The sequence below is a fragment of the Ixodes scapularis genome, unplaced genomic scaffold, assembly GCF_016920785.2.
Source record: "Ixodes scapularis isolate PalLabHiFi unplaced genomic scaffold, ASM1692078v2 PGA_scaffold7__128_contigs__length_106722199, whole genome shotgun sequence".
NCBI classification, from domain to species: domain Eukaryota; kingdom Metazoa; phylum Arthropoda; class Arachnida; order Ixodida; family Ixodidae; genus Ixodes; species Ixodes scapularis.
The window spans coordinates 23,841,143-23,859,325 of record NW_024609882.1 but is presented as its reverse complement, the minus strand read 5'-3'; the positions used below and the strand labels follow the sequence as shown (position 1 = coordinate 23,859,325).

The 18,183-nt window shown below is 43.9% G+C and overlaps 1 protein-coding gene across 1 annotated transcript in view; it reads right to left on the bottom strand.

The window, feature by feature from the left end:
• Positions 1-17,816: 17,816 nt before the first annotated feature.
• The window catches only part of LOC8031753 (para-nitrobenzyl esterase), a 96,006-nt gene continuing 95,639 nt past the window's right edge, over positions 17,817-18,183 (bottom strand). The window contains exon 9 of the mRNA XM_029973504.4: positions 17,817-18,176. Coding sequence (XP_029829364.4) covers positions 17,817-18,176 — 360 coding nt within the window. The remainder of the gene's footprint in view (positions 18,177-18,183) is intronic.

Genomic DNA, 18,183 nt, shown 5'->3' with positions numbered 1-18,183 from the left:
GCGAGACGCGTAGAAAAACCACCAGACTCAATTTTTTTAGATACCTTTCATGGTGTGTACGGCTCACTCCGCGAGGCCGTTTGATTGTGAGTGGTACAGCGCTGTACGCAAGTGCTTCACTTTGTTGTTCGACAAGATCGTGGCAAATGCTTTGGATGTAAACTGAGTGCCATTGTAACTCAGGATGGTTCATAACATGCCAAACGGGCTGAATTTTCTCGTAGTGCCTTGATTGTGGACTCGGAAGTGGCGTGTTGCATAGCGATCGCATCTATCCACTTCGATTGTGAATCCACTGCGACCAAGATCATCGCACCGTTTACTAATCCAGCGAAATTTATGTGAACACTTGACCAGTTCTCCTTAATCGCAGGCGGCATTGACCTTGCTTGTACACAGGTGTGGCCATTGTTCGCCAAACGTTTGATCTCACCATCAAGTTCAGGCCACAACACAATTGTTCGTGCGACAGATTTCATTCATGAGGCACCCTGGTGCGTCTCGTGCAGAAGCTGCAGCATCTGATCTCGTGCAGACTCAGGAATGACGACTCGGTGGCCCCAGTAAGTCAGGCCTTGGAGCACGGTCATTTCTAGCCTCCTCGTAAAATAAGCTTGCATGCGTGAATCAGACGCTTTCCTTTCCCGTGGCCAACTTTGGAGTATGTAGGACTTTACAGTACTGATGACCTTATCTTTTGAAGTCAGTTGGTGGAGCATTTGTGATGAAAGATGAGTGTTGTCGAGCTGATGAAGTGAATGAACATATTCAGGTAGCTCATCGCTCGATTCCTCTGGAGTGTCTAGTAGAAATCGACTGAGTGCCTCGGCGTTTTGGTTGTCTGGCCCAGCTTTGTATTTAATCTTGTAGTTATAGGCTCCCAGCAGCAAAAACAGCGCTGGGTCCAAGACGCGGCCATGACTGGTGTTGGGCGGTCCTCAGGAAGGAATCTGCTACTAGAATAAACGATTGACCAAGAAGATAGTCGCGAAACCTAGACACTCCGAACACCTACGCCACTGCCTCACGCTCCAGTTGAGAGTAGTTTCTCTCGGCCTTCGATAGGCTTCGGGACCAGAATTCATTGGCTTGTCAATGCTTCCAACGCGATGCCAGAGCACCGCTCCTTTTCTGTACGGTGATGTGCCACACTGTGGGCCCAACGGCTTAGTCGGATCGAAGTGAGTCAGCATCTTTGCTTGTCCCAGTGCTTGCTTTGACTTTTCGAACGCCTTTTGCTTCTCCGGACCCAAGGTTCAACGGCGATCCTTGGCTAGAAGGTCGTAGAGAGTGGAGCGAATAAGGTAGCCATGTTCGGGAGAAACTCACTATGGGAAGACAGATGTACGAACGCAGCTCGCTTACGCTCTTGGGGCTAGGAAACTTCACGACATCATCGAGGTTCTTCTCAAGAGGTTGCTGTCCGTCGCTGCTGATTTTGGGTCCCAGGTAGGAGACCTCCGGCATCCGGAAGGTACACTTGTCCTTTGTTTCTCTTGACATCCTGCCTCGCGGCTTCCGCCGCCAGCACGAAGCTCTCCATTTCCTGCAATGTCCACTTGGGCCTAGCAAGCAGTACCTTCTGAACGTTGACATTTCGAATGCCACATGTCTCGTAGAATGCGGTCTAACATGTCGCTGAAGTTGCATTTATCAGCCAGCTACCGAAGTTCTACGATGAACCGCTCACATTAATAATCCTCGTTCTGAAGCCTCATAAAAATTGGCTATATCGTTCTGTCTCGGCGAGAAAACTTTTAAAAAAAAATTTTAATTGCTTGAGCTTAGTTTAAATCTTTAACATTCCTTGGCGCGCAATGCCCAATCAAGACGTCGATTGCTCTTGACCCCCAAAACGAGAAGCGTTCTTTTTTACGTTGTTCACGATTCCGTTTCCCTCGAAGTAGGACTCAATGCGGATAATATACGAAGTCCACTTATTTTTCGTGTCGTCGAAATGTGGCACTTGGTATATCATCGCCGCAGACTCGGAGTTGCGTCCGTTGACTTCAGAAGCTAGTTGAGAACTCGGTGCCACTGCTAGACATTACTGGAGACGTTGCTGAAGCTCCTTAATCTACGTACAACAATTTACAACGAGGTTAGTTCATTGTATACTGACGGGACATCGACAGATCGCCGAGACCATCGAGTTGGGTCTGACTCGCGCGGCCGCTCAGGACAGTCTTCTTTTTCTGTCGTCGACGTTAGTGCGCTCCCACGCACGCGGAAACAGGACGCTGTCTGAGATGCAGCAAGTACCGTTCACCAAACACTCTGCTTCTTCAGACCTAATGAATGTATATATAAGTACACATACATGCGTACGCGTGTACGTATGTATGTACGTGCATCGCTCGCATCCCAATGGATGCTTTTTGTGAGCAAATGTCCATCTGCCCGGTGAGCAGATCTACAATTGTCCCCGTGTCCAATTTAATTCGATGGGAACAGCGAGGAGCTATGTGAGCAATGAATTTCCCGGACTAGGGTCCATTAACAAAATAGGTTCATAGTGGGAACTTGGCCCAGAAAAAGGTGGTTACTACGCTCGATTTCACTTTCACTACGACCGCGGATGAGGCTACGATTCAATGTAGCCAATCAAAAGGTGCCAAGAGTGCAACATGCCGGCGGTCATCGGTTTTGTGCGTTTTCCGTAACCGACTCAACCAATCACGCCCCGTAAATATGCAGCGCGAACCTACGTATTATCTTTTCTTGTGTGCGATTGGTTTATCCGGTTATAGTAAACCTACAAAAACGACGAACACTGGGACGTTGAACTTTTTTTTTGTTTTGTTTTTTTGAGTTACTTGACTGGTACAATTAGATCGTAGCGTCAGCTGTGGTCGGACTTCTAAGAAAAACGAATTTTATATGTTCAAAATGTTTTATACTCTGGCAGCGTTGATGTTGATCTAATGGTTAGTCATTTGCTAAGGGTTTCCTGTTTTTTCGATCATCAGTCGGGACATTTCTTTTAGAGCGCTGCTCTTAGGCGCCCGCTTCCGGGTTGAGTGGAGTCGCCGTCGGCGTCAGCGTTGCCGACGGCGTCGGCGTCAGCGTCGGCGTTGGCGTCAGCGTCGGCGTCGGCGTCCGCGTCGGTGTCGGCGTGACCGCGCACGTTGCATTGTGGAACATTTTCCCAGCGGTTATATTTTCCTGCCAAATTTAGCGGAAATATTTCCCAGCTATATTTAGGGGGAAATTTTTCCGCTAAGTTCAGCGGAGAAATGAACGTCACGTGACCTCAACCCCAACTCAATTTCTCCGCTAAATTTAGCGGGCATAATAGGGAGTTTTCGTAAACCGCGTTTCCCCCTCCGCTAAGCCCTTCGCAACGAAGCCGCTACTGCGCCTGCGGGCCGATGGCCTTGGATGTAGAGTTCCAGGTGTCGTAGCGGGCTGCGGAGAGCGCTGCGGGACGGCGAAAACGACCTACGCAAACTCCCTATTTTCCCGCTAAACCTATCGGAGAAATATTTGTTAAATTTAGCGGGAAATTTAGAGGAAATTTCCCGCCAAATGGGAGGGCAGCAGGCAAGGAGGAGGGGAGGGTACGGACGGGGAGGAGGGGCATACCCTACCCTCCGTACCCTCCCCTCCTCCTCCTCCTCAAAAGCTGCGCTCTAATTTGGCATTACAGAGAATCGTAAACGCCTTTAATTTTTCTCTAATATTAAAGTCGCCAAACTCTCAAACATGTAAGAAAATGGGCAAACCAACAAAATTAAGGGAAACTTAGAAAGACTAGTAAACAACGCAATTCAAATTTAAAAAAAAAAAGTGTGAAAAAATACGTACCTTTCGCCCACAGTATAGAAAGAAACGAAAGCGATAGTTGTAGTACGGTCGCGCAATGCGGATGGAATGGTGCCGTCACGTCCCTGAGGACGGAGGTGCGACGTGGTTATTTCTCGTAGCCGTCGTGGTTGGCGTCGTGGAGGCCACTGACGACCGCCACCTGTGATCCGTGAAGTAGTGAAGCGCGGTGAAAGTTTTTAAAACCATCTAACATTACGTGGAGCAACTGGATACCGCCAGTGAGATTTGGCATAACGCGAGTAACGCTCGAAAACAAGTCCTTGAAGCACACGACACGATGTGATTTACCCTTCGTTTCGCTATTCTTGGCGGGACGACAGTGCTGTCCTCTTCGCTCTCTTTGTGCGGCATGGCGGAGGGGAAGTCCTGACTACCCTCTCCTCGCGGCAAAAAAAAAAGACAGATTAAAAAAAAAAATATTTTTTGAGCGCGCGTTGACGACAAGGTATGAAGACGAAATCTCAGCAAAGTGTCGCCCATAGAGCTATCGCTTTGATATCGCTTTAAAAGAAAGGCAATTCTAGCAAAGACAGTTTTTATTTCCCAGTATTAAAAAAAAATCTAACCAAAATTACTATACATTGTTGGGAGTCAGTCACTCCTTTTCGCTTACTGAGAAAGCAAATGAAATGTTCCCGTTTCCTTGTAAACCCATTTCTTCTAAAGGTACAGAACAAATACGTATATTACGGCTCTTTTAAGTTAGCTTTAAGGTGCAGAATTCTGTTCTGCGTATTTAAGGGAGCATGTCTTGTACGAGGCCTCTAGATTGATGATGATGATGATAATAATAATAAGAATTTATTTTTCTTTAGTATACACAAACAGCCAAACAGCCAACAAACACTATTAGAGCACAAAATGCAAATACATCCTGGCTGTGCGATTTCTTTTTAATGTTGTATAATGCACATGTTAAATATCATTTAGAGCCTAAGGCAGTGACTTGTGTTCGAAAGCCAGAACGGCCGAGTGTAAACGCCGTCGCCATGCGAAGCCAAGCAAACCAAAACGCAGCCACGAGAAATAAAAAGAAGAGGCGCGCTTACAAATGACAGCACGCTAATGAAAGTTGGCAGCGACATGGCACGTTCACAAAGCACGCAGAAAAGAGTCGAACAGAAAGTATAAAATATAATTCAATTAGGTTAGGGGCTAGTTTGTGGCGAAAGGTTTGCCTCATTTATCTGTTCTCTCTTTTATTGAATTTTCGTCTTCAAAGTAGGGAATAAATTCAAGTTTTGCGTTTTATTCAGCTGTACTGCAGAGCTCTAACTAACGTGTTCTGGAACAGCAATTTCTTCTTCGCTACCTTTTTTTTTTCTTCGTAACGTTAGGTTTATACTTGCTTTAATGATAGATCGTTAGTCATCAGAGCGAGGTAGTCGGGCTCTCTCTCTGGCACTGAAAAAGAAGCCAAATGCCGGTTCGTTTTTTAGAACTATTCTTCCCGGAAGCAGTACCGCTGTCGTCGCAACATTGTTCAAAGGAAAGAGTGCGTACGTGTTAGCCCTGCTACATCCCTGTGCACATTGTCGGAATTAAATTTACAACGGTCACTGACTACTGAAAACCGACGTACAAGCTCGGTTTTCTGCAGGGGAGTTAATCCTCTTAGTGTTCCCTTCTCTTAACCTGCGAGGGGAACCAAGTTAGGGCAGTGTAAAAAGTGGAGATGATGTAAAAAAGAAGGAGGCGGGCAAAAGTGGAAAGCGCAAAATGTACGTCGGCCTTTAAGACTCGCAGGTCGTGTAGAGTCCCCGTTTTGTCCGCAGCCAATGAGCTTGCTACATTAGCCGATACTAACGCCGAAGAACAAATGACGAAGCTTGAAAGGGAAGTATAACAAGTCAGAAAGGTCTGAAGGCCTCATACCAAAGTCTGAAGGCCTGATACCACAGTGTTTCGGTGCTCCTTCTTATGGTTCTTTTGGTATCCACGCTGCCTTGTCTCTCAGACTCGTATTACTTTTAACTTCGCATAAGTGAGATTGAAAACTCTCTCTATATATATTCGTATCTACGTTTACATGAGGCATTTCAAATCATATTACGCGTTTCTTTAAATTTTATTAGCACTTTTTGCAGCGACAGGCTTCTATTTGAATGTCCTGTTTTAGTGAAATTATGTCAAATGCATTATTTAACTTTGCATCACGGAACCTACCGCTACGTATGGGATCAAAACCTGGCAAAAAATCATCACAATATGAAATTTCCACGCTTTGCTTCATTCCCCCCTCCTCCTTCCTCCCCCCCCCCCCCCCCCCTTTTCCGGAAGAAAGTGGACAAGCCGCTAAGAACTACTATATAGATATAACAATAATGAAATGACCATCAGATGGACCTAATTAATGTAGCCCCACTCGCCCTATCGCAGAAAAGGCAGTGGTAACACAAAGGGTACACGGCGCGCAAGTAAAAGAGAGGAGAGGAAAAGGCGCCGCGAAAGGGAGTGATCACGTGCGCGACGAAGCTCCGCCCCCGCAGATGCTCCTCGGCCCGGAACAGATGACATCTCCGCCGTGATTCTTTCGTTCATTGTATCACGCGTGACAAATCTTAGTCAACAAAAACAACGTACCCTCCAAAAAAAAAAAAAAGAAAAAAAAAGAGCACGAATGTTGAAGTTTTGATGAAAGTAAGAAAAGGAATGAAATAGTATAAATACGATATGCGAATAAAAGAAAGAGAAAGAGGAGATGAGAGAGCGCTGGGACGTCAGTGAGCCGGGTTTCGATTGGAGGGATTAGCGGGGAAACACCAAAGGCTGGCTGCTTTTTTCTCTATCGGCTGTCTCCCTCCAATCAGAGCGAACAAGAGCGTCGTTCGCTCCTCGTGCAGTGCCTCGCCTTCACCTCTACCCCCTAATCATTCCAATCAGAGATCGGTGTTCTTACGTCATCGCGTGCTCTAATCTCGTCTTTTTCATTTTCTTAAAAAAAAAAAAAATATAAATAAGGTTTAAGGTGTAGCGGGGACTACGGAGGGGAAAATGGGTTGAAAAGTAGGCGGCGCGAGTCTTCCCTCATCCATCCCAGATGACTTCCCCAAACACAGCGGATGCCTCTTGCCTCCCTTCGTTCTCCCGGAGATGCCACCGATGTACCTCGGTGTTATTTATGTTGACGGATTTGTCGCTCCGGCGGGCGTGTTGGGGCCGACAGCGCGGAAGAACGTCGCCGCCGCCACCGCTGTTGGGGTTTGAGGCTGGCGCTCCCTGCATGCTTGTATTCCCCTACGCTCCGTTGACGCATGGCCCCGCGCATGCTGTTGTTGACGATGTTGTGTAAAACCTACACCAACCTTCCCTCGTTTTCTTTTTTCATGTTCTTTCGTCAGGCTGGGGAGAAAGGAGGTGAGATTGCTTACCCTGGGCCGTTTAGATGACGCTGTGTGACGGTTTGAGACTAGAAAAGTAGAGAAGAGAAGTCTCCTTGGTGCAGCAAGTTCTATCTTCGGGGGCGTTTTGGGGCGTGCGTTTGTTCACTTAGCAAACAAATCTCTACGTGTGCCGTTTTGTGCGTGTATCATGAACGCTAAGCGCGTTTCTAAAGGCAAAAGGCACGAGGTATGATCAATGAAAAAACGGTTAAAGTGCAGGCGAGCGGGTGTAAGTTATACATGATGATTGAACACCTGAGACTGTGGTTTAAAAAACAGAAAATCGTGAAGTAGAATCTACTTCACGATTTTCTATTTTTCAAACCACGGTCTCCGGTTTTCAATTATCATGTATAACGAGGTATGCTTTTTTTCTGCGTTAGTATTAAAATATGTAAATCTGGGGTCTCTGAAAACGTTTTCCAGCCCCAAGGGACAATGAAGTGGTTTTATATTAATACTTGGTCGAAGATATGAACGTAAAATTTGCTGATGATTGCATCGTTTATTCACAAATAAATAACCCAAACAACTAGATCAACCTAAATAATGCGCTTTAACGCATCATACATTGGTGCCATAATTTTTCAGATGGAAATAAATTTAAATAAAACTGTATTTATGACCATAACCAATAAAAGACAACAATAATCCTTTTCTTACCAGATAGGCAATGACCTTTTGTAACAAGTCGGTGAATAGAAATACCTCGGCCTCAACATAAGTCAAAATTTGCTTTGGGACTGACCCGTTCACTCCACAACTAATAAAGCTTTAAACAAGCTGAGTTTCCTTAAACGAGTTTGAAAAGTTTTCATCTCCTGCCACTAAATTACTAACCTACAATACTTTAATATGTCTTACGCTCGAGTACGCCAGCGTCGTCTGGTTTCCCCACACAGTCTCCGGCATCAATAAGGTAGAAAGAGTTCAGAGAATGGCAGCGAGGTTTATTTGCAATAAATATAGTAGGCACGTCTCTCCCTCTGAACTTTGCAGGCAACTGGGTTTCTCCTCTCTAGAAAAAATATCGAAAATGGCTAGATTTAAATTTCTTTACGAATTAGCCAATGATCACTTGAGAAAAGAAAATGATATTATCCATACAAGCAAACGATTAACAACCATGGCAAGCTTTATGAGGAAGACGCCGCTCATAATAACTGCTTTAAATTTTCTTTTTTTTCGCCTAGCCATTAACGAATGGAACCGCCTGCCTCAAAATGTTGTTCATTCCTCTTCTATTGAAATTTTCTTTGATTACGTAGATGCCCACATTTCATCAAAAACTAATAATTTATGCTGATTTTAAAAGTGCAATGTATCTATAGTATTAAAGTTAATTACTAATTTTTCATTTTTGATGTCTATATTTGCGTTGAATATTGACTTGCAAATTGTGTAATGAATATTTTTTCTGCTTGTAATATTTCAAACTGTACCACCCTACAACAACCCCGAATGGGGTTAGTAGTATTGGAAAGTAATAAAAAAATTATGCTCTAGAGGCAATACATCTAATGCGCGTCGATCAACCAGATTTTATCTTTTTTGCACAAAGAAAACAGTTTTTTGTTTTGTTTTGGTCATATTACCACTCAGTCGTAGCGAAACACTAAATAAAGAACACCAGGAGTGTCGTCATGTTGTTTGGGGCTCGGCGCAATCCAACGTAGGAAGAAAGTTTCCTGCTCTGTGTAACCCGTAGATAATCTAATTCCCTCCGAGTTCAGCCTTTTCCCATTCAATGGAGGCACGTTGTGTGGTTTACTACATACATCCTTTGCTTGTCTCCAGTTTCCAGATGCGCGTACACGCAACTGTGCGAAACGGAGAGAGATCGACGCTGCTTTGCCAGCAAATTATCTCAACCCCAACAAAACAACAAAAGCAAAAAAAAAAAGAAATTTACAGTGCTGGTTGTTTTAGTTACCATAGTTACCCATAGCTTGAGGAACACAGAGCGGCGGGGCTTATTAATTGGTAACAAAAAGAATAAAACAAACTCGGAACGAGGGACGACCTCCCGAGCTTCTTTTATTCTTTCTGTTGCCGGTCAATGTTACCGAAACGCTCTTCAGTTAATGTAAGGCTTATTAGTTCCCGTTAATTTCCGTACCATTAACTTATTACGTTTTTCGCCCGCCAAGCTGACAAATAAAGGGGGCGGGAGCATTGTCAAGCAGAATTACTACAATAATTAAAGTACGGCAACCAACCTAGTCCTAAGCATGTAGGAGCCCTACGTTTCGAACCTACTTGGTTTTTCGTCAGAAGCGACTGTGGGCATTGAAAAGCGGCGTTTTTCCGACTTCTTCTTTCAGGAAAGTGGCACATTTCTCGATCTTCTTTTTTCACGAATATGGCGAAGCCCGTTTGCATAAACTGTTAGTAAAGCACCGAGGCACCTATTTATGTTTCCTGGCGTCGTTTTAATGTAAGGACACGATTAAAAGCCAATGTCGGTTGTTAGTCTCTGCGTCAATAATGCTGGTGTTGTCGAAATCAGTCTGGCGGTCTTTGACTTCGCAGTGCTCCGTGACTGCGCTGCGCTCATGGTCGAGCTTGCGAACGTCGTTTTTTGTGTTGGCGTATTCTTTCATTAAAGTTCATTGTCTCGCCAATGTAAGTTGCTGGATGATCTTCACAAGAGATCTTGTGCAGATTGTCTGGTTTAAGATCGCGTCCACCAGTGTCAAACCCCAATAAAAAGAAGGGGAACTGGATCTGTATCTTATCTGCAGGCAACTAGAACACCGTACGCTAGCTATGTTCCCTCACTTACACACTTTCCCCGAAAGCGTTGCCTCCACCTCTGCGGAAAAGCAGAGTTTCTCAGAACCTTAGAATCTCGAAGCATTCTCGAAGGTGATGGAGAGAGAAAAAACAAAACACGAAACCGACACCACCAGGTTTGTCATAAACTTCTTTTCCTGAAAACTTTCTTTTTGCGAGACCAAGGTTTTAGCCAAAGGCCACGACTTTAACATGACCACAACGAGACCACTTCTGCCAAAAATGATGGCAGCCCTTGAGGACGGCATCGGGCACCTGAATCCTAGCGATCATGAGCGGGTGCGACAAAAGGTGATCGGTATCTTATCAAGCACCCCGCAGCATGAACCGCACAACATCCCAAGAAAAGAGGAAAGTGCACTCCGGGAGCTTCACGAGGATAAAAAGATCGTGCTTCTTCCTGCAGTTAAGGGCCATTCGACCGTTGTCCTCGACCGGGAGATGTCTACGACCAGAACATACAAGACCTGCTTGACCCCTCTGCTGATGAAAAGTTAAAAAAGGATCCGACATGGCAAGTCCAGGCAACACTGAACAAGATTTTAACTGAAATTTTCAAAGAACATCCAGACTCGAGGAGCCTCCACCTGCAGCTCCTCTGTAGGAATGGATCTGCCCCACATCCCTGAAAGAAGAAGACCGAATAACGCCGTTCCTCAACGGCCACAGTCGCCCCTGACGAAGAACCAAGTAGGTTCGAAACGCGAGACGTATGAAAATATGTATGCATCGCAATATTTCACGTTCTGCAGTTTTTCTCTGCTTTTTTTACTGGTTCGGATAAAAAAGGAGCCAGTTGACATTAGGCACATCAACAAAAACACGTATCCACCCCGCCCCCCCCCCCCCCCCCCCCCCCCCTCGGCCGGAATTTCGTATTGGCGTGCCAAAAGCGCCCGTCGAGACACGCGAATGGAGAGCTCTTACGTAGATCAGACGCATATGCCTGGTGAAAAAGAAATCTCTCTTTTGTGCTTGGTATAGTAAAGACCGTGGTAATACCGACGTCAGCTCAAAGTCTCAAAATAGGTTCGAAGAAGGTATCAAACAACGAACGTGACGATATATATCGTTCAAAGGCACTGCCGGTGAAGTTGTAGCGAGCTACTCGCAAGGCGCATTAAAATTTGCTGTTTCGACTAAAAAAAAATAAAAAAAAATAAAAAAGTTAATTGTTGTATCCGGCAAAAATGCATAGCCCAAGTTTCCAAAGTCACCATGGGTAAATTTTTTGTCACCGACAGAATGAAAGCGGGATCCAGTTAGCGTCTCGCGAAGCGAGCCAAGATAACCTTCGCTGGTGATTGGTCTGCTAAATTGAGTGAAAAACGCGGTTTGGGGACTGCTACAAAGCGTCTTCAGCACACGAAAAGAGTCAAAAATACACTGCCCATAGTCTGCGAAAAACAAAATACCTTGTCTGTTTTTCAGTGAGTGCAGCAGCGAAGTGGGCGCAGGATGAAATTGTGACCATGTGCTATTTCACGATGAAAGTCATTGCCAACCCGCGCTTCAGTTGCATGTTGCATATATAAAGTTGTTTTGCTGCCTTACGCAAACTGACATCGACCCGTGGATGAAGGAGTGAAATAATACATCAGAGGCAGCGGTACATCCTTCACCATTTGTATGTTCGTGAGGCGTTTTCAACAAAGTGTTGCCCAATCGTGAAATGGTCAACAAGTAAAAAAAGGTCTCATTAGTTGATAGCGCGGGCTCAGCAGAAGGCTGCGATGCGACGGAATCGGCAGTCAAGAACTCCCAAGTTCTCACTCTGATCGAAATTGGACCCCAGGAGAGCCGTTCATGTTCATGGTCAACTATTTGCGACATTTGTTGTTGCATAAACGCTCGTTTACGAGGCAGGAATTTGCAATGAACTAGAGGCCCGTGCATGTCATAAAGCACAACAACAATCTTGACAGTGCTAACGTATCAAAAACACCCTACAAACAATCATGTAAGCATAATTCACAATAAAAATCAAGTACCATTTCAAACATGCTCGTAAATAGGGTAAGTCCGCTTTGGGGGAATTGAAACAAATTTCCTGCCTTACACTACAACTAATAATTTTGTACATGCACAACACTATTGGCTTTTTTGGTTTTAGTTAATTTAAGTGGTCGAGCTGAGCCACCATTAACAATTCAAAGGAGGTAACTCCGAGGCTGTTCTGCAGCCGCTGGAACAGCGCAAAGCCTGTCTGCACCGAGGCTGTTTTGTTTTTGAGGAATGAGATTTATAACCACAGTCAAGCGTTTAGCACAAGTTCTGGGGTAACTATGAGCTGCTGCACGAATGACGCACTATTAGATACAGATGGACATCAGCCAATCACAGTAGTCCTCTATAAATCCATTACGCTACCGCCGCCGATACCACAATAAATGACGCTGCTTACAATTATCGTCTTCTCATTTGGAACGCAAACCCTTCCGTTTTCGTGTAAATGCTTGTAGAGTCACCAAAGTCCTGAGTAACACAAGGTGGGGTTTAATATGTTCGCACGTTTTGATTCACAAGACGGTTCGCGGAAATCGGTTTCTCAACCTATCGGGCCGCATTTTCGGGCTATGACAGCAGACGAGCCCACAAAAAGAACCCAAACAGGCCGGCGCCCCCTCAACGCGGCGTACGCCGTCTGGCGGCAGTACCTCTCACTACGCGGGAATCATTTGCGAAGTGGTGGCGTTGAGCGGCCAGGACGGGTTGCTGTTTTTTTCTCTTGAAAGAGGTAATTCCATTTTTTTTATTTTTTCACTGTAAACACCCAGAAGACTCTGGCAGCTCTGTAGTAAATCGCAGCGCGATACGTTGAGAAACCAAATTTTGCGGGCTGTCTAAAGTGCTTTTAACGCGTTAGTTTACTTGTTGTACGATTACATCGCAACCTCGGCGACTCAGGCGCAAAGGATGAAAGGCTCAGGACGCGCTACACCCAGCGTTTCTTTAATTATCGGTGACTATAGAGCACGAATAAATGATTGTATGACATGAAATAACAACTAAGAAGGCACGGCTGGTCAATGATTCCGAAATGTTTTATTCACAAAAAAGGCAATCCCCCCTTCCCCGGAAGTAAAGTATGCTACGAGATAAAACTGTTACATTCAGTTTGCTCAGTATCAAATGCATCAGCGATTATGTACACGTATATCTCTATTTCCTGGACCAAAAATAGCAGGAAACATCATGAAGAAACAACGGAGCGGCTGAAAAGGATGGCAAAAGATGTACCCTCGTTTGGCAATTGTACACATTTGAGATGATGCATACACGTTTACGAGACAACACACAGTCAGACGTCATGACGGAGCAAGACATGTTTCAAAACAAAAGCACCCTTAATGTTCACCATAGTATACTGAAGCTGGTGCGTGAAGTTCTTAAACCTCAGTCTCTACTGTTTTATTGGTTTGGCGTTAAGACTACGTCGATTATTTGGACTATGTTGCTCGCCAGTACAACTAAAACTGATTTTACTCAAATTGATAATTGAGCTTGACATACATATTTCCGATGGAACGCGGAAACTGCTATTTATGCGTTCCTACATTTATAACCAAGTTTTAATGTTCTATATACTTGGATACTTCCTAAAGGTAACCTTGCATCTCTGTTTGCTGTCTGGATGTTTCTACCTTTAAAAAAGAACATGTGCCGCGCAGTACTTATAAATACGGCTGCGTTCCAGAAAAGCCACACTTAATTTTGTTCGTGGAGCAACGACCCTGTCATCTTTGGCACCCAAAGCGGCTTTCAGCGCTTTATGATAATCGACACTTTAAATTGATCGAAATGCTTCCTTCGCGAGATTGTAGTCATGCGTCAATAACAACAGACACGTTTCAGAAAAGAAAACAATAACAGTGACAACGTTATTCATAAAGCAAAACCTACCTGAACTACGCAGTTGAAAGTTGAAAGTTGAAACGAATCAACACTATTTTCAATTGTAAAGCGAGTTGCGTGTACAGTCGTCGTAAACTTAAGAAACTATGAGCGTTTCGAGATCATTATTGCGAAGCAATAATGGGATGTTCAGGGCGAACATCTCATTATCGCTCCGCGACCAATCAGATTACGGTATGAATCGACAATAGCCGCGAAGAGCCAATCACGCAGCAAGAAGGCTGAAGATGATTTACAGAACCCTGTGTTTTTTAAGTTTTCAGTGACCATAGCTCAAAAGTGCTCATCCGTAGAAGCGCGTCTGAGTGACGTCCTTTGCATTTAATTTACTTTCAGAGGAAGTAAACGACATGTGGTTGTTATTTTGGGGCGACTTCAAAATCCTCTGCACCAGAACGATGATGCTAATCAATAAAGTTATAACGTTGTAAAAAAAATTTACATACGCGCATCAGAGATAAAGAAGTACGAATTCCGATGAGGCAAGTAGAACCGGAGCCGTGCTTTGATCTGGACAAACATGGTTTTCAGATTTTTGTTTTGTGTGTGCTTTGGATGGAATTTTAAGGGTAGAACGGGAAATAAAAAGAAAATAGTCATGTTTAGGAGATAATGAAACTCAGTAACCAAAACTACTTAAATAAACGAAAAGTTCGCAATATATATATATATATATGTATATATATATATATTTATGTTTTATATTTATTTTATAGAATATATAACAAAAATAGCACAATAGCCTATAGCGAGATGCCCCGATAGCAAAAAGGGAGTACTAAACAAACTATTTGATGCAACGAAGACGAAATGAAATCAATACTAAGGTACAGTAATATATTCAGTTCCTAATCATAAACAAGGACGAAAAAAAAGTGCAGTTGGAGAGCACAAAATATTAAATTAAAAATATAAGCTTGGCGAACATATTTTTTTTCTTTGCATGGTCAGAAAGAATTTTGGCATCGACTGTTCAGAGAAAGTCTGGTATAATAAAGCGGTCCGCTGCGTAAGAAGGGCTCATTATTAATGCATTGAATAATCTATAGCACGAAATAGATCTTGCGTTTTTACTCTTATTGTCTCTTGGTGCGCTAAAATGCGGCATCAGCTTAGTGGGTCGAATGAAATATTCTTATACAGTTTCAGCTGTACAATCTCGGAAAATATGAGCGTGAACGACACGCCAGCCAGTGTTTTTGGGTATACCTGAGGTTGTAAAGAAGCGCTAAATCAAAAACAAATGTTCAAACACAAAATTCACTTCCAGCTTTTGAATTTTTTCTTCGCTGAAAGAAGAAATAACAAAGCTTGTGAGGGATCTGAACATTTTTAATTCGGCAAAGAAAAATACTTTCGCAGCAAAAGGTGGGTTTGTCTGTCAGAGTTTATGATGCCCAGAGGGTACTACAACAATATCTTGATAAAGGTGTTGTAAGACCAAAATTTCACCATGAAATAATTATCGAGAAGGGTTTTACGACACCTTGGCCGGTCTCTTCTAAATATACTTATAAAAACAATAAAGGATCTTAACAAAACTTTACGATGGCTTTGGAATTCTACTATAGCCATAAAACCCCTTTATCGTTTTTTTTATCATATACGGGTGCTCTATGCAGTTACCCTCTGTGTTGCTTCAGTTATTTTTAATTGGCTGTCATTTTGAACGAAGCACACTCTAAAAAAAAACAAAAAAAAAACGTGCGTCCACTTTTCCGCACAACACTCGAAGAGCCAATCACGGCAACTTACGAAGGCAGCTCAGCGAATGACGATGCCGAAACAGAAGTTTAGACCAAAAAATGCAGTCTGAGTTGTGACATTAAGCAATGCAAAACGTAACGCTTGCATTGCTTAATGTCACAACTCAAACTACGTTTTTTGGTCTAAACATATGTTTCGCCATCGTCATTCGCGAGCTGCCATCGTAAGTTGCCGTGATTGGCTCTCCCAGTGTTGTGCGGGAAAGCGGGTGCATGGGCTTTTTTTAGAGTGCAACTGCTGAAAACAAAACGTGGTTGTTGTGCTGCCACAAATATTCTGCGAAGTTTAACATGATTTAGAAAAGTATTACATTGATGACGCTTGTCGTATCTCGCATTCATGCATGATGAAGCTGTTTTTAACTTTTGTAATTCCTACCCTAGCGGGTTTAATAGTAGTGGATATTTAAACTGAGGATAAAAAAAAACAGAACGCTGAAAAAACGCCTATATTCGCACTTCAGTCCTGAAGTGAGTATTGGATTTAAAATAATGTAGTCAAATTCCAAAATTTAGTCCCTTGAAAATATCTAATGTTTAAAAAAATGTTCGTGAATATTGGGCTAAATAATAAATACTACGCGGTACTCCGGTCGGCTTGATGTTATGCTATTGTTTGTTCTAATTGTTGTAAGTGCAAACTTTAATTATTACCAAAAGCTTCGTGAAAAAATAGGGTAATAGATGCTAATTTACACATTTTGTAAGCAGAAAGCGATTTCATTTCTTAACGAACTATGTTTTTGTAGCTGCGAATTGTCTACTTGATTTTTCACCATGGTTTTAACAAGAAAGTGTTTTTGGGCGCCAAGGAAGCGATAAGACATTAAAAGGACGATGTTTTACTTAAGCCAGAACGTTTGACGCCGTGAGTTCAGGCACTGATATCTCAACCCTCCTACAGGTTTCGAGAATGCAAATGATTGGCCCTTCTGTTAAACAAAATAGAGCCCAGTTGCTATTGCAGCGTTTCTTGTCATTCAGTGTGGTAGCAGTAAAACGTTATCGTTTGTACGACCGTGTAAAAAGACGAATAAAAAAAGTTCTCGCTTCAACAAGGCACAAAATCAGTGTTCTTTGAATGTAAAGAAAACAACAAGGGCTTCAACGCCACCATGAGTTCCGGAAGTAGTTAAACAATGTGCTGCTTTCAAGTTTGTTATGAAAGCTCTAAGGAACCTTGATTTTGAAATACAATGAATTTATGTACCGGCATTTGAGGTGAGCAAATTAGTAGAAGCGCATATATGATTCTACGAAAGTTTTACATTAAACTGCCCCGTAATGCGTGCGAAGTAGCTTTAAAAGCTTTTTTATTGTAAACAGCCACTTGTGTTCTAGAGTTTATCTCGGCTTTGCAGCTCGTCAGAGTATCATTTATATTACCTAAGCAGAATGCGAATAATTAATCACTTTGTCTTTTATAGGGTACAATAGGCTTCTAACAGCGTGTCGTCTTTATCTTTTTTCACCAAAACAAATTGCCGTCAATCTCTTTTTACACCTCAAATTGCCCTTCATTGACTGAATATTAGGGTAGACAAGAGAAAGCGGTCCGCGTGCTATGCACACATTCATATCAAGACGCCTGGAACGCACCCGCCGCGATTGTGCCTTGCAGAACGCTCTGTTACTGTTTTCTTCCAGTTAACCACACACGTTCGTGTTCTTCTCCAGTACATAAGACAATCACGCGTGGTAAATACGGCCTCACCTCGATGGCACATCCTATTAACGACCGCCATCGGTAAGCGAAACTGAAAGAGGCGGATATTTCCCGACAGCCTGCTGCTGCTTCTGCAAGCCGGCAACGAAGCGTTAGCCGAAATAGTGGCCGAATGGGATTGAAAAGCTACTTTTAAGGCCTGTTCATACCTTCACCGTAGCGCTAGTTCAACGTGGAATTAGCACGGACCTTGCTGACTCAGTGCTGACTTCATGCTATATTAGTGATATATCACTGATACAGCACTGATACAGCTCTGAATCAGTGCTCAGTTACGTTCAAGGGAGTGCTACACCAGCGTAGCGTTGATTTAGGGCTGCGATGTTACGTGTAAACCGGCCTTGACCCTTCCACTCGTCATCGGGTGAAGGCGCCACATCGTGCGTCGAGGCGTCCACGTTTTTAGCTGACCCAGGCGTACTGCGTGAGTCCCTCCGAAGTCCAGAACTTGCACTCAGTCTTCTGGTACGAGTTGGCGGGGACGGTGTTCCACGTGACATTGCCGAACGACGACGACGTGAGCCCGCCGCCGGTCAAGATGGCGACGACCTTGGGGTAGCGGAGCCAGTCCGGCACGGGCACGGAACGACCTCCGGACCGCACGAAGGACAGGACGAGTTCCTGGACGGCGTCCCTGAGGGACAGGTCTTCGGCCGAGGGTCCCCCGCTGGCGGCGGGAAGGAAGAGGTCCAGCTGATCGAAAAAGGCCACCAGTTCCCAGGGATGGAAGCTGTATGGAGCTTCGTGGCCGAGGAGCTTCACCTGCGGG